The 16,061-nt window shown below is 46.1% G+C and overlaps 2 protein-coding genes across 3 annotated transcripts in view; one reads left to right on the top strand and one right to left on the bottom strand.

The window, feature by feature from the left end:
• Nucleotides 1–5,317: 5,317 nt before the first annotated feature.
• Nucleotides 5,318–6,463, bottom strand: LOC115319525 (the record flags this gene model as incomplete). Its single annotated transcript, XM_040213331.3, has 1 exon — nt 5,318–6,463. A coding segment is annotated over one exon (1,146 nt), but the record flags the coding sequence as incomplete, so codon positions are not given.
• Nucleotides 6,464–9,501: 3,038 nt separating this feature from the next.
• The window catches only part of LOC8028018 (2-oxoglutarate dehydrogenase, mitochondrial), a 95,185-nt gene continuing 88,625 nt past the window's right edge, over nt 9,502–16,061 (top strand). Inside the window, exon 1 of one of the 2 annotated variants that reach the window (XM_029968527.3) lies at nt 9,502–9,859. In XM_029968527.3, coding sequence (XP_029824387.1) covers nt 9,608–9,859 — 252 coding nt within the window. In that variant the 5' untranslated portion in view covers nt 9,502–9,607. The remainder of the gene's footprint in view (nt 9,860–16,061) is intronic. The other variant, XM_029968528.4, reaches the window with a different exon arrangement.

Raw genomic sequence — 16,061 nt, 5'->3', positions numbered from 1 at the left:
TCAAGTACGACCTCGAGGACAACCTCAAAGACGACGTTTAGGACGACCTCAAGGACGACGCTTGGAGGACGATGTCTACGACGATTTCAAGTAGGACTTCTGGGACGGCCTTGAGGACAACGCCAAGGACGACCCCAAGTACGACCTCGAGGACAACCTCAAAGACGACCTCGAGAACAACCTCAAAGATGACCTCGAGGATAACCTGAAAGACGACCTCGAGGACGACGTGTAGGACGACCTCAAGGACGACGCTTGGAGGACGATGTCTAGACGATTTCAAGTAGGACTTCTAGGACGGCCTCGAGGATGACGCCTAGTACGACCTCCTAGACAACGTCTAGAATGGCCTCAAGGACGACCTCGAGGACAACGTCTAGGACAATCTCAATGACGACTTTTAGGACGACCTCAAGGAGGACTTCTGGGACGATTTCGAGGACAACCTCTTGGACGACCTCAAGGACGATGCCTAAGACGACTTCTTGGACAACCTCGAGGACCACGCTTGGAGAAATTCAGCCTTTCCACTGGTGAAAACCAGAGTGGAAAGGCTAAAAAGGTTGCCGCCATCTACAAGCGACAGTGGCAACCAGACAACCCAGTTGCCTGGTTGCTGCCATCACTTATAGATGGCGGTAGCCTTCTAGAGTTTTGTGTCGACATTTGTTTGCTGATGGACACGATACTAAGGAAACTAGCCCTTAAAGGGACACTGACACCCCCCAAAATATTTTTTTCATTTCTCGCCAGGCGCTTCATTATGGTGTCGGAGGACTACCCAATTAATATTTTGCAACAGAGTAGCGTATTTTTTTAATAAATCCAAAAGGCGCAACTGCTCGAAACCGAAACCGAAACCCGACGGAGGTCGGAGAAGTGGAGAGAAGAGAGTGGAGTGGCGGAAGTCACGTGGCTACACCCGACCGTGCAATTTTTTTTTTTTCCTTCCTTTTCCTTTTTGTAGCAGACGACCCGCGGCGTAGTGGGAACTGTTTGCCGCGCGATTCTTTTGCAGTTATGTTTGTTCCGCTCGCTGTTCTGTAGTCCAAGATGAGTTGTTTTGTACATTGAGGAGTTGGAGATGAGTAGTGAGTCCCCGTGGTGAATTTCCATGATCGGCTCCGAAAAGAATACACCCAAGATGTTAGATGTTGCGTGAAGAGCTGGCTCACATGTCCTGCGTCCGAAAAAAAGTGGCATTGTGCGACAGAGTTTCCGAAAGATCAACGGGATCGGGACCAATGGCTGGCTGCAATTCCTGCAAAACAGTTACGGGCACCTCGGAAAGCGGACGCTACCTGATTTATATGCCTCTTGCATTTTGTGGAAAGTGATTACATTGAGTTCGCAGGTGTCAAAAAGGAGATCCCATACCATTTAATTCAGCGACGTGTCGTCCACAACATTTGTTTGTTATTTTCGTGTTTGTTTCTTCAGTGATAATTATATATATATAAAAAAGAAAAAAATGTAAACATAAAAAAAAATTTTGAAAAAAAAAAAAAAGAAAGTTTTATTGGGGATTGATCCCGGTCCTACCGCGTGTGAAGCGAACGTCTTTCCGACTGAGCTACTCGGACATTTTTTTTTTTTTTTTTCTTTATTACATGGAAGTTATAGAACAAGAGAGAGCACATCAGCCAAAAAACATTCAAACAGGCAAACGAGCATAGTAATATACATATAAAGATGAAATGCTATTTACAGAGAACACTCAATATACAGTCAACAATAGGCCTCTTTCACGCTGATGTCTTGATTAGATTATTACACACTAAACAAATGATAATCAAATCTTTCAAAACCTAATGACACTCAGAACCCATCTAAAGTCCTTAGTATCACAGTGCTATATACATAAATCACGGAGGGGTTGACAATGGGCAAACAAGCAAAATGTTCAAAAATCTGGTAGACCTATGCAGGCATCTAACAGTGGAAACCAATCAGGCTGGGATGGCTGTGCCGCGTAAACACTGCGCAGCTGAGCCATATTCTCCACAAAAATAGATTTTGTGGTGCGTGGCGCTTCTGCGTTTCTATCTATCATTCTACATCTCCACAAACTGTGGAGGCCTAAAATAACGAATATGTCGTAAGGAACACTTTCCCCTTTTGAGAATGGAAGGAAACGAATAGTTTGATCAGTGATGTCGAGGTCTTTCTTTAGTGTTCGTTGAAGCACATCCCAGAAAAAAAAGGCGTCATTGCAGTAAATGAAGCAGTGTTCTATGGTTTCTGGCTTGTTGCATAGTCTACAGTTAACCGTCCACGGCACAAATATCCCTCTACTATGAAGCCAAGTTTTAACGGGCAAGGTCGAAGTGTGCAGTTTGAAAAAGAACGATTTGGTTGACGGTGGAACAGACATCTTCTTTACTCTGTAAAGGACATCATCTTGGGGATCGACAGGAAAGTGACTTCGGTAAAGCGGGATAGGAAAAATGCTTTCGATTATCGCCGCTGATAGTTTCTTGCGTGTTACACTAAATAAATATTCTAATGAGAAACGTGCCTTCAAGAATTCAATCGTGTCCACAACCTCTTTTAGGAAGCCCCAAGGTCTTCCCTGAAACGAATCATCACTGGACACAATTAAATAATTTAAACTTGTGGCCAGTCGTAACTGAAGAACGGTTTTGAGGAAGGGATGGTCGGCATTCTTAAAGAAAAAAAACCGGGATACTAATTGCCGAACAAATAGATGACACAGACTTAGTCCACCTGCTTCCAGGGGAAGGAAGAGGTTGTCCCTTTTGAGAGGCTCCCACGACGAACGCCAGATAAAGGTCGCGAAAATTCGATGAAATTTTTGAATGTTTTTACGCGCACAATGCATTACCTGAAGTACATACATTAGCTTAGACACTAGGAACACGTTGCACACGTTTGCCCTGGTGAACATGGACATGTCACGTCCTTTCCATGCTTCGGCTTTCCTCCTCAACGAGGTTTCCATTGACGTCCAGTACGATGAGCTACTCCTGATGTGCGAGAGTGGAACTCCCAGGTATTTCAGCGGACCACGATTCCATGCAATACCGGCAAAAAAGCGGGGCGTGGTAGCCCATGAACCATACCAAAATCCATTACATTTTCCCGGGTTCATTGATGCTCCAGTAACACTACAGAAATGTTCCGTAACGTGTATGGCCTCTTCCACACTCTTTTTATCAGCACAGAAGACGGCAACGTCATCGGCATAAGCGAGTACCTTTACCTCAACATTATTAAGTGCAAATCCTTGAATACTCTGACTTGCAAATATGCTCCGACACAAAGGTTCCAGATATATGGCGAAGAGAAGAGGTGATAATGGACAGCCTTGGCGAACGGAAGCTTTTATGTGTATTTTATCGGAAAGCATGTTGTTCACAATTAATCTTGTAGTGCTATTATGATAACATAAGTTAATGCCTTCGGACACTGTTTCGCCTACGTTGATGTGGCGTAGGAGTGCAAACAAAAATGCGTGGCTCACTCGATCAAAGGCTTTTGACAAGTCAATTTGTGTCAAAGCAACTTGTGTGTTACTGTCAGAGGCACACTCGAGAACCGAGCGCGCAATGTGGATATTGGTTTGAATACTTCTTCCTTTTATACCACATGTTTGGTGCTCACCAATAAGGTTTTCGATTACTAGCTGGAGTCTGTCATTCAATATTTTAGCAAAGATCTTGTAATCTACATTGCAAAGTGATATTGGTCTATAATTTTCAACTTTTTTTCTCAGTTCCACGTCTTCCGTCTTGGGTATTAGGACAGTATGGCAGTCGTAAAAAGATGGTGGAAGCGTCTTCCATTGATAGGAGTTATGAAAAACGTCAAGTAACACTTGACATAGTTTGTCTCGGTATTTCTTATAAAACTCTCCACTAAGCCCATCGGGTCCTGGTGTTTTGCCATTTTGAAGAGAGTCTATTGCGGCCCCGACTTCATCTAAAGTTATAGGGCCTTCTATGATCTTTTTATCATCTTCACTAAGTGCAGGCATCAATGATAACAAGTTATCTACATCCTTTTCATTGCCTGTGTGAATAGCCTTGCCAAAAATGCTTAAGTAGTAGTTTTGAAATGCTTTAACAATCAAGGTTGGCTCCTTGATAGTTATGCCTTCTTTATCTATTTCTAATATTTCTTTTGATAGGGCATATCGCCTTTCATCATCCAGGGATCGTTTGGTGGGTTGCTCGCCAAGCAAAAACTTTTTCGTGCGAGAACGTATTACAGCTCCCCGATATCTTTCTGCCTCGAATTTTTGAAGCTGCGCTCTGGTGACATTGATGTCGTCGTTGTGAAAACCAGGATTGATGCTTTCCATCTCATGGAATAACGAGAGAGTTTTATAGAGTTCGCGCTGTTCCTGTTTGTTTTCGTAAGATATTGTTGTAGAGCGTTCAATTGCCAAGTTTTTTACCTCTTGCTTAAAACTGTCCCATATTGCAAAGATATGCATATTACTATTCTTAAGGCTCTCTGATAGAATTAATGAAACTCCTTTTGAAAACTTGTCATCTTTTAAAAGCTTCAGATTAAGTTTCCACAGTTCCCATTTGGGCCGAAAAACACGGAGGGTTTTGGTCCCCAAGCTAACAGAAACTAAACAATGGTCAGAAAAGAACACCGGTTTAACGTTATAGTTGTTCATTAAATTAAATGCATCGCCTGATACATATATTCGATCAAGACGAGCGTGTGAAACACCTTGAAAGTGGGTAAAACGTATTGATTGGTCTTTCCGACATGCCACATCTACAAGGTTGCGCTCCTGGAGTATGTCAATGAGTAACGCAGAGCTTTTGTCATACCGTGTCTGCTGTAGCGCACGGTCTTCTGCGCTACAGACACAATTAAAATCTCCCATTAGTACAACTGTTTTGTCGGTGTTCAGAAAATGTGCTAGAAACTGGAAGTAGGAAGCCCTTCCATTCACCGTATTAGGAGCATATATACAAATAAAACGCCAGTTGATCTGTCTTAAAGAAAGGTCACATAAAATGAGACGCCCTTCCTGGTCACTGGTCAAGGAAACAGACGAATAGCCAAGCTTTTTACGAAGAAACAGAAAACAACCGGCAGAAAGGCCTACTGCCTGACTCACACATATTTCGAAGTCCTTCCGAAAAGGCTCTAAAGCCTCTGCCACGTCTTCATCTGATGACAATTTCGTTTCTTGTATTGCGGCTATGTCAACATGCTCGTGATTCAAGAGCCTTAGAAGTTGGTACTGTTTCCTTTTAGACCTTAAGCCCCTTACATTTAACGTTAAAAAATGCAAAGGCAGGGCGGATTTTGTGAGGGGCATTAGGGTGAGCTAAAGCCCCTCTTGACCTTCTTCAAGCGTCTTATGGCTACTTTGTTTTCGATACGGTTGGTGTCTGGTTCCTACCTGTTTTCTATCTTTTCTCGATTTTGCGACAGCCCCTTCATCAGCTACAACAGTGTCAGACTGATAGCCGAGTCCTTCTGAAAGATCTTGCGGCTTCAGCGCGTCTGCATCCAACCCGATGGTCGTTGGTGCTACCTCAAAGGTGGTGGTGGTGTCGTCACCACTTGTTGTAGCATCCTCCCCGACGACCGTGGTTGTGGACGAGTTGTCGTCATCATCGTCAGGTGGGGGGGATGGTTCAGGGAGGAGTTCTGGATCGTTTTCCGTGGTTTGGGGGTCGGTCACTGCTGCTGGTAGGTCACCTTCGGCTTGGCTCTTAAAGGCTTCTGCGGATGGTGTGTGCCCGGAAGCATCGACAACCTCCGAGACATCCATCAGGAGCTCAGACCGTTCCTCTTCGTCCTGGGATATCGTTCCGCGAAGCTTGCTTGCGTAAGTTGTGACGCAGTCGTCTGCGGTGTGTCCGTAGCGTTTACATTCCGAGCAGCGCGGTGTTCTGCACTGTCGGCGGACGTGTCCTACCCTGTTGCACCTGAGGCACAAGGGGGGCCTTCCTGGAATAAGGATGAGCGATTGACACCCATACACTTTAAGTAGGAATGGGATTCTCTCCGTGGTGATTCCTTCGTGCAGGGTAATGTTAACTTCCCTGTTGAGGGTGTCCATGTGCTCCATGCCGGGGCAACGCCACTTCTCTCGGCTGATGTTACGGACTGTGCCGTAAGGTGCCAGAGCTTCGATGATACGCCTATCTTCGAGGTAGTCCGGAAGCCAAATAAGCTTGATCTTGAGGTCCCGGGTGTCTGGGTCAAGGACAAGGCATTTCTTGCCTTTCACGACCAACTCACCACGACTGCAAAGCTTCTCTTTGGCGAGGGCGTTGACGCAGGTCACCATCCACACATGACTCATCTGAAATTGTCCGGTGGCTTTGACATCTTTCAGGTCGATGACATCTTTGATGGCGTCTCGAAAGTCCGGGGCCGTGTATGGCCTAGCAGTCAGATCGGCGTGGAGAAATACGGAGTTGAGGACGATGTTGCCGGTTGGCAGACGTGGAAGTATGACCTTATATTCGTTGGAGACGCCATCCGAAGACTTAGAAATAACTCGGCCAGTGGCCGATGCGGTGTTTCCACCAGAGAGCATTTTTTCCACGGCCGTTCGCAACGGCGTCTTCTTCTTCCTGAGCTACTCGGACATCTTTTTGTTGGGTGATTTCTTCCCTTAGTAACAATGCAGCCGGTGAACTGTAAGTGGGAAAGTTTGCTGCCGATTTTCATCCAGCAAAAGCACTCCCGGGTCGAAATCGGGAAGCACCACGTATTGGCGACATAGTAAAGAAATCGTGCGCGTGCATATTCAACCCGAAGTAGACCCGTCGTGCTTGACGTTTGCGCGAGCGATGTCTTCAGCCACGAGAAGGGAGCGACGGCTCGGCGACGTCTTCGTGCAAATCGGCTTGGTGGTCGGGCGTATTGTAGGGGATGCATACCAATTCTTTTGATCAGTCCCAAATTTCTCTTTTAAAGGCAGACAGAATTCGCCGGTACCGCGAACGACAGTTCTGAAGTAGAGGTCCAACGCCCGTCGTCTGCTGCCATCGCCGTCCCCGCGAGTCCCACGATACGCGAAACGACGCACGCACAGAATGCTTCCGGTTCTCTGTGCAAATTTTTTTCCAATCAACGTATTTGCAGCTTTTTAGAAGCCACAAAAAATGGGTTTCATATTTTTTTTTCTATTTTTAATATTGAGTGTCTGCCTTCAGTGACCAACGACTTGGATTAAATTTGGTGGTCGCTTCGATACCTTAGAAAACGGCCCGTGACCACGGAAAAGAGAGTGAGCGAGACTCGAACCGGCCAGTTCTTGATCGGCAGTTTTCGGGCGGAAAGAAACCGAATTTCGAGTCGCAAATTGTGTTCTGGGTAGTTGGGCTTTCATATGTCATGTACAACTAAAAACCTCGGCGGGCATAAACACCCTGTCAGTGTCCCTTTAAAGGGGTACTCCACCGATCTTTTGAGCTACCTCAACTAACTATATTTTCTGACTCCCCGGCCTTTACTCTCTCCGGTATGCTATTTAGAATCGCGAAATTCATAATAGTTATTGCGAAATCGGCAAATGAAAATGATGCAAAAACCAACATTTAAATACACGCGCGCTTTTCAGGGCCGTGACGTCGGTGGCAGGCAGGCTTGTCAGTCCAGCAAGCAGCCAAAAAATAGAATATGCCAATCATTTGTTCCGTGCTGGAGCGCGGGTACCGCAGCGAGCTTCCCAAGCATTCTTTTGACACCATGAAACTGCTTCGAATCAGTTTAAAACAAAATCTACAGCCCAAAGAGTGAACCCCTGCCTTCCACTGACGTCACTTTTTCATTGTTGCCAGTAGAGACTTCGATCTTGAAAAACATGGTGAAGACCAGGGTGTAAGATAGACAGGTGGGGAAACGGCCCATAGAAACCTACCGCAGCGCCGTGACCGGATTGTGTACTCGTCTGCTTGCGGGTGGCTTGCGGGTACCCCCGATTTGCGACAGATGGCGCTGCGGCGTGAAGAAAAAAATTGGAATCGAATTTGCATGGAACTCTATGGGAGAGTGCGCAAAATAAACTGAGAGCACGACACTCCTCCATTGAAAATCCACGAGAAACTTTCTCCGTCAGTTCAACCGGTCGCCAGCGTTCGCCCACCTGGAGTGAGAGTTCGCGGTGCTCCACATAGATGGCGCCACAGAAAAAGAGAAAACCGAGGGGGACACAATCCGGTCGCTCATTTGGCTCTCGTTTCACCACCTGTCTATCTTACACCCTGGTGAAGACCAAAACTGTAAATTCAATACCTTCGCGAAAAAAACAATATTTTGACCTAATATTTGGGATACTATTTTCGCGATGTTTGTTGGTTAGTTTAGCAAAATTTCAAGCAAATCGGAGACAATGAAAAAATCGGTGGAGTAGCCCTTTAACAGCTCCGCTTTAAAAAGGTGTATTGATATGTGAAAACTCGGGGCATCATCCGGTCATTCTCTGAGTGAAGTAATGGCGGCCGTAAGACTGATACAAAAGTTTTTTTGTGAAATTCGGAGGTTTCTTTGGAGTTCATTTTCCGCTGGGATTTCGAGATTTATTGTTGTTTATTTTTGTTATATTTTAAATTCCTTGAAATTTTGAGTTTAATTTTGCTGAAAAACCTTGCGAAACATTCGAATATGGTTATTGTCAGAAATGTCTCGCATAAATAATTAAATTGCGTAAGAAAAAAAAATTAATGCAATTTTAGAGGATTTGTAAATGTCTTTCTGCAGGGGTTTGTCCCGAACTTTCAATCTGGCGGATGGCGGGGGGGGGGGGGGGGGGGGGGGGGGGGGGGGGGGTGTCGGTCACAAAGTTTTGAGGGGCTGTAGGGAGGTGTGGGGAAGGGGGATGTAGCTTTGTATGTGCTTTGGGCAGAAAATTCTGGAAAAAAAAAAGGGTGGGGGGGGTCTGTATAAATCTCTGGCTTTCTGGTCACAGTTTCTTGAATTAAATTATGCTAATGTTTAGCGAAATAATATGGATTATTATTAACTTTTTATGTGAGTGGCAGGGTTCACTAGTTAACAGAGAGGTTCGAGCGAGTTGGTTGCTCACGATGTACAGGGGGAACAGCGCACCCGCAAAACAGCGTTTTGCGGGTGCGCTGTTCCCCCTGTACATCATGGGTTCACTAGATTCACTGACAAAGAATTGTTAGGTTTTATCGATGCCTTTTTACACTTCGTTTGGCCGAAACGTAAATGTCACTCTCGGTTTACATGAGGGAGCATCCTTCGTGGCCAAAGGAGTATATTCGGCCATCAGAAGAACCGAAACCGTAACCGCGCTTTCACTTGCAAGTTGGAGGCACGTGGTTTTGTTTTATGCGAGGCACGCATTCTAATCCGTCGGTCAATAAATTTGCTCGAGCTGCGCAAATAACATTAAAAAAATCAATAAAACCCCAAAATACAACAGCCTTTTAGGCTTTGGGCAACGCTTTCAGGGACAAGGTCACACTCTGGCGACGACACGAAATCCCAAAAGGCGTCGCCTGGCGTCGCTGGGATCGCAACACCACGTGACGAGCTGACGTCGAAAGTTTTCCACCTTTTCCACCAGCAGCACCGCGAGGTTGTCGTCGGAGAAGTGTTTTTCGGGAGGTCGTGTACTTTCCATTCATTCACGATGGATCGTGCCAGGACCTTAATGTCGACGTTGACGCCTATCACCAGGGCTGCCCTAGCCCAGACACCGTCGGGCACGGCCGTCGTGCGACTGCTCAAGGGACGCTTTGGCTTTGATCTAGGCGCCAGCCTGATGCCCGTCCGAAAGTATGTGACCCGCGCCGCGGCCGAGCCGTTCCTCAACGGCAGCTCGTCGGTGTACGTCGAGGAAATGTACAAGGCGTGGACCAAGGACCCGTCCAGCGTTCACAAGGTAAGAAGGGACAGCTGACGCGCTCTGCGAAACAGACCGGCCCAAAACGCGCGAGCGCGCGCGTACTACGCTGAAGTGCGCAACCACCACTGACCTATAAATACCCGCTCCACATATTACCACTGCATTGTCGCACCGGATAACCGGGGGGGATTGCTGTCGGCTCACCTTTGCAGTTAGGTCGAGGTTAGGGCGAATAGAAAAAGTCGCTTTTCGCCACCCGTTTTCGCGACTGAACGGAGGAGCCCGGCGAGGAGCGACAGGTAGCTCTTTGCAAGGTTATACCGGGCCTGAAGGTTGTCGTCGCCCCGGAATGCAGCGCTCCGGCGCTCCGACCGGCTTATTACCCTTCGATTTTTCAAGGTGAACGCGAAAGGGGAAATGTTTAGTGTCCCGCGATCTTAAATTCGCACAGGGTTCGAAGGCGTAGGTCGTCCGGTCACCTCTGTGTTTTCCGTCCGTAACCTCCGACTGTGACGAAGTCAACGTGCCTTGTACTTACGTTGAAACCGGACGCTGCAGGTGGCTTGCTTTTACCGTGAGACATATATGACGTAGTTCTTGGGTCGTTGGCGAGAGACGACAGACATAGATGTTCCCCGCGTAGTAAGTTGTTTTTTCTTCTTCTGGCAATGCGTTTTTTAAGCGAAACATTTATTGTTTGGTTGTCGATTTCGGACACAAATCGAGCTTACCCTGTAGCAGCTAGCAGTCGGAAGATTTTTGACATTCAACTGTCACGGCCTATTGCCCCTTCTTGTACAGACATATTTCTCTATGTATTCATAAGGGATCACATGCTACTAGTCATGCTTCGTGCGTGACATTTTTGTGCCTTGTAATTCTTTAGGACGGTGGTTCTTAAAGAGGGGTCCGCGAAGCTCAGCCTCATCAGTCAAGCCTGGCAGTAAAACTTATATTTTCTCAGATTGAGAGGAAATGTTCCAATTTTCGGGTGAGTTTTCTCGTGTATATGTCAATAAGACAAGTCTACTTCACACTAGACCTTAGTTGTATAAATTAAATAAATCACTATCATAATTAACCTCCAACTTTCCCTTTCTCTCACCACGAACGGGGTCCTCCATCATCTCCGTCGATCCACGAAGGGTCCGCAAAACATCAGTGGTTGAGAACCACTGCTTTAGGACAACAGGTTAGATATCAAGAGTCCGAAATTTGGCATTGTTTTGTGCCAGGGAATGCAAGGCGAGAGGGTTACAACAGCTGCCATTGCTTAATATGTCAGTCTTTGAAGAAACTTTGCTTGGTTCAAGTGTTTTGGCTTTATCTGTTCCTGTTAACCAATAAGTTATTCTATTTTCCACATAATTTTTATGAATATAGAATAAGGTTACTGATGCAATGGCTCAGGGTGTTGCAGGATTTATCATCTCTTATCTAGGAGTTGTGATGCAAGTCCCAAGTGCTGGAAACGTCCGAGCTCTGTCGCCGATGCTAATGGTTACAGTTGACACACTTGTGGGGAAGTGGTTTTGGAAGGTTCCTACTAGACTTCAGGAATGTCTGATAAGAATGTGGCAATTTCAGCTCATTGCATGGTCTATAGGTATCCTAACGTCAGTGTCTAAATAGAAAAAATGCATATTTAACACACAAAAAATACTATGCAGAATACACAGAATACTATACTATACTTCAACATAGCCAGCTACGTTGAAGTCACTGACTAGATGTTTGTGGATATGGGTTAATAATCTTGCCTTTCTGGAAATTTACTCCTTGCTTTATCAATATCGGGCAAAATTCCTTGAACTGAGTCATAGGGTTGTTAACATTGCAATTGCAAAATGACCGCCTTTGTTTTTTCTTGCAATAGCTTTTAGTGGAGAGGTCTGTCGAACTCAAAATGTCATGGTTATTAAAGAAGCTTTATTTCGTCTTGCCAAATCTGCCACTTTGAAAGCTGTGGTCTGTTTATAATTAGCAACTACCTTTGTGACTCAATTATTTCCAAGGCATTAGAAAATAATATTGTACCCAATGGTTCTATATTACACCAAGAACACAAACTGCAAGTCAAAATGTAACCTTCACTGCAGCATGACTACTTGTAGAGGCTGCTTCACGTGGCAGTGTGTTTTGATGAAACCATTGTTAATATTTTGATGTGCCCTGTGAGATGATGCAATAAGTCATTGTTGTTATGCTCCGTTTCCAATGCAAATAATGCTGTTTATGCAGAGCTACACTCACAATTTTTTTAAACATAGTGGCACGTTACGTGAATTCACTTTGAGCACCAAATGTTAAAAGGGTGTAAAAGCGGTACCTCAAATCGAATAGTTCTATGCTATTTTAAGCTTTTACAGAAAACAAAGATCTGATGATTATAGGCAAACTTCCCAGCTAGATCTCCTTGTTGAAACATGTGTGGTCTGACAAAATACCAGAAAAAGAAACTGTTGGGGGTCAGTGATCTTGGGCCGACTATATTTTTACGCCCCCTCGTATCCGTGTGTCTCCTCAGCTGGCCTGTAGGGAGAGGAGTGGAAAGGACAGAAAGGGAAGGGCGATTCTTTCTCTCGAAGGTTCGCCCCCTGATCCTGTACGAGGCAGATAGAAAGAGAAAGGAAGGGGGGCAAGGGCCCTGTTTTTGCTCCTCCTTCATTTTGGATGCCCAACCGGGTCGGGTCGCAGGGGTGGGGCTACTCGGGACATCCCCCCTCGCCTGGGTTTGGTAGTGGGGGGGTTCATGGGGACAGTTGAACGATCCCCGACCCGCCCCTTCTGGGGAAGGGACTCCATGCCCACCTCCCTTCTAGGAGGAGAGAAAATGTGGGGCACCGTGAAGTTCACGCAAAGGGTTAGGGGGAAGCCCCTCCCATTGTGTGCCCATCCCTCTGCCCCTACACAACAACTGTTCCGGGATGTGCGGAGGATATCTTGGCCCGCAGACACCCCAAACAACCCGAGGCAGACCGTTTTTACCCTTTCTTCTCTGCTCCGGACCTGCGGCGGGATCTGTGCGGCAAAAGGATCAGGCTCGGGACTGCAGCTGGATAGAGTGCCACCTAAATGCCCCTCCTCGAGGGTCACCGGGCCCGGGTTGGGTAGTACCCCCTAAGGTCCCTCTATACTGGAAAGGTAGCGCCATCTCTCCTCCTCACCCTTTACGTTTCTCTCTTTCTCTCCTTTTGGCGCCGCGCGCGCCGCCTAGGGGGTACCAAGAAGGAGAACTAGCAGACGACGGCCGTGTCCTCTCTGCGCATTCAGAGCGCACAATCTTTCGCGTTGTGTATTTGAAAGTGCAGGTTTCTGATGCATTCTTACATTGCATAGTGCCAAGCAAGTGTTAAACACCAAGAAAGAATGAGTTAGACGTGACGGCAGCGTTTTCAACCTTCGGATAAAGCTCACAGAACTGAGTACATAGAAAATAGAACACAGCTTTATTTCCACGAGTAACAATGGAACGATATGGTTCTCACGATTGTTGTAAGCACCGTCATTGTCAGTGATTAAATACGTAAGAATGCCTTCATAATATTCGGCCTCACATAATCGCGAAAATTTCTAGATCTTGCAGTCTTCCACGAGCTTAACGACTACAAGTGCGAATTGCGATTGCTGCTGCCTCCGCGCTAAAAAGAGCTTGAAACGCTATAGCAATCATACCGTAGATAAACATGCATGAGCTACCAAGGACGCCGGACTATTGCGATCATTTCTGTCGATCTGGTTTCGACCGGGGCCTTACGAAATTCGGGTGACTGCATGTATAGCAGGGCTAGTTTGTCACTCGTCGCTTTCATATTCGTTTCCCTTTTTTTTGAGGGGGGTTGGGGGGAGGGGGGGGAGGGGGGTACGGTTGGCGTTGATGCAGTGCTACTGTATTCCGATCTGTAAAGCCCTTCTGTACTTACGAATCGGCGGGTGTCGGCTGGCCATACTACTTACCGTAACTTCAAGCACTTTTTTTTAAGTTTAATGAATTTTACAGTTATTTGCCAGAAATAAACATAATCTGCACAAGCTACGTAAAAAAAAAGAAAAGATCGTGACAGATTATTCATATGATGTATTACATAGCATCATAGTTTATAAGTTTTGCCTCCTTTATATTTACTAAAAGTAAAAATATCCAACTTTGGTTTTGGTCATTACTAGACTGGGGAAAAAAAAATTGCAGAGAAAAGGCAACCGACTCGAGATTAAAATATGTGGCATATATTTATTTTCAAATTACCACAGACTACCATAGCCAAGACAGCAGTGAATGGAAGCACTTATACACATGCTCAGATATACTTTTCACAACAAAGACAATAGGTGAAAAATTATTAGAAGGAGTCACTACACAAATCTAACAGGCAAAACATAAAATTATAAAGAAGGTCTCACACTAGCCAGTTTTAACAACAAAGACAGTACACAGAAGTATTATTACAAAAAAGCCTAATCTGAAATTTATGTATACAACACTAATATATACGGCAACTCATTACAAAAATGTGAACCCATTTGGCCCACCCGAAAACGCCGCTTCGCGGCGTCCGACTATTCGCTAAAGTGTCATTCGGTGAAATGTGGACGTTCGCTAAAACGTCATTCGATCAAGTGAGTGCCTCCCGTCCTTCCCCGGCCGTCCGACAACGCAATCCGTGGCGAAATGCGAAACGGACGTCCAGCTACAAAAAGAAACGAAAAGCTACACGACCAACGACAACAGCAAAACTGCCCCGAACGTCTAAGCAAGTCCGGATCTGTCCGACGCAACGCGAGTCCGGCGTAGCTTGCGGCGCAGCTGGCGACGGGACACACGAGACACGGGAGGATTTGCTGGCTGGATCCTTCATGGCTGCCAAAGGGGCGGAGCGCTAGGAGAAGGTCACGTGCCACACACCGGCCTACCGCTGAGCTCGGCGGCGTGATCAAAGGTTGTCGCTACTTTTCCAGTATAGAGGGACTTTAGTACCCCCAGCCGGGCAAAGCAGCGTCCTCCTCCTCCTCACCTGGCCGTGCCCAGTGGGCATTAGAAAGGGCCCATTACCCCACGGAAGAAGCTTAGCTCCTTCTCAGTTTTTGCTGGGTGTCATGTCGGCGGTATGTCGGGGTCCTGCAATGATTCCTCCCCCTCTGCCTCCTAACATGGCCCACCTTTTCCAATCTGGCCCCCATGCTCTCCCTGAAAGCGGGGTCTCTGGATGCTCCTTTCTTCGACTCGAGGGAGGTTATGGGCGGGAGTTCATTTTCCTCACACTTTTGCAAAATTTTCCTCACACTTTTGCAAAATTTAGATTAACTCGCATAAAGCTTATTTTTATGTTATAGTACAAGGGTCTGAAGCACGTGGCCTGCACTCCGCATGCGGCCCGCAAGCAACCGGCTACGAGTCCCGGTTCTTATGTCTTGAGTGGTAGAATGGCATGGGCCCCATGCAATCTCATCTCATCTCATCAATTTATTTTCACTTGAAAGGTAGTTCTGCTCTTCTAACATATTTACATAATTTATACTTATCAGTGTTCATTTGCCCTATGTTTCGCTTTATTTTTTGTAATGTACAATTCCGCTACTGGGCTGCATGCTCGAGTTACTCGTTGAAGGATGCATTTCGGCTGCGCGAACTCTTGATCAGCAGGAGCAACTGCCAAAGATAAAGCTACGAGCTCGGGATTCGCACCTTCAAAAAATATCCTCATTAAAAGACAAGTATTTGTTCAGAGTGTTGTAATAAAATCGTCAGGAAAGCAAGAACTGCCAAACTACCTGATTGTTTTTTGGAGACATGTTGAGCTTGGTTACTTCCCGAGTGATTTGTGCAGTGGGAATGACGGCGTTTTTGCTCTTTTGTTCTATTAAAAATGCTAGCACGGTGGCAGGGTGGTGTCATTATAATTTTTGTTATCGAATCAGGTCAGGGCCCAAAGCAGTCATATAGACAAATAGCATCTGAAGAAATCTGTGAGTTTATAAAATGCATGGAGCACCGAGGTCTCTTCTATTTAAAATCTTTTAACCTCCCCCCCTCCCTCCCTCCCCCCCCTCCCTCCCTCCCCCCCTCCCTTCGTATGTTGGCCCTGAACTTTTCTGGTGTGGGCTATTTGGCCCTCACACTCAAATGAGCTTGAGACCACTGATATAGTAGGTCTCCCACACAAAAGTTGGTCTCATATAGGAGAGTAAGCTAGTTGTTGGTAAAATAGGCTGACTACAACTGCACTAAAACAGCAGCCAA

Source organism: Ixodes scapularis, unplaced genomic scaffold, assembly GCF_016920785.2.
Source record: "Ixodes scapularis isolate PalLabHiFi unplaced genomic scaffold, ASM1692078v2 PGA_scaffold3__209_contigs__length_174095766, whole genome shotgun sequence".
Taxonomy (NCBI): domain Eukaryota; kingdom Metazoa; phylum Arthropoda; class Arachnida; order Ixodida; family Ixodidae; genus Ixodes; species Ixodes scapularis.
This window is presented reverse-complemented; position numbering and strand designations above follow the sequence as displayed.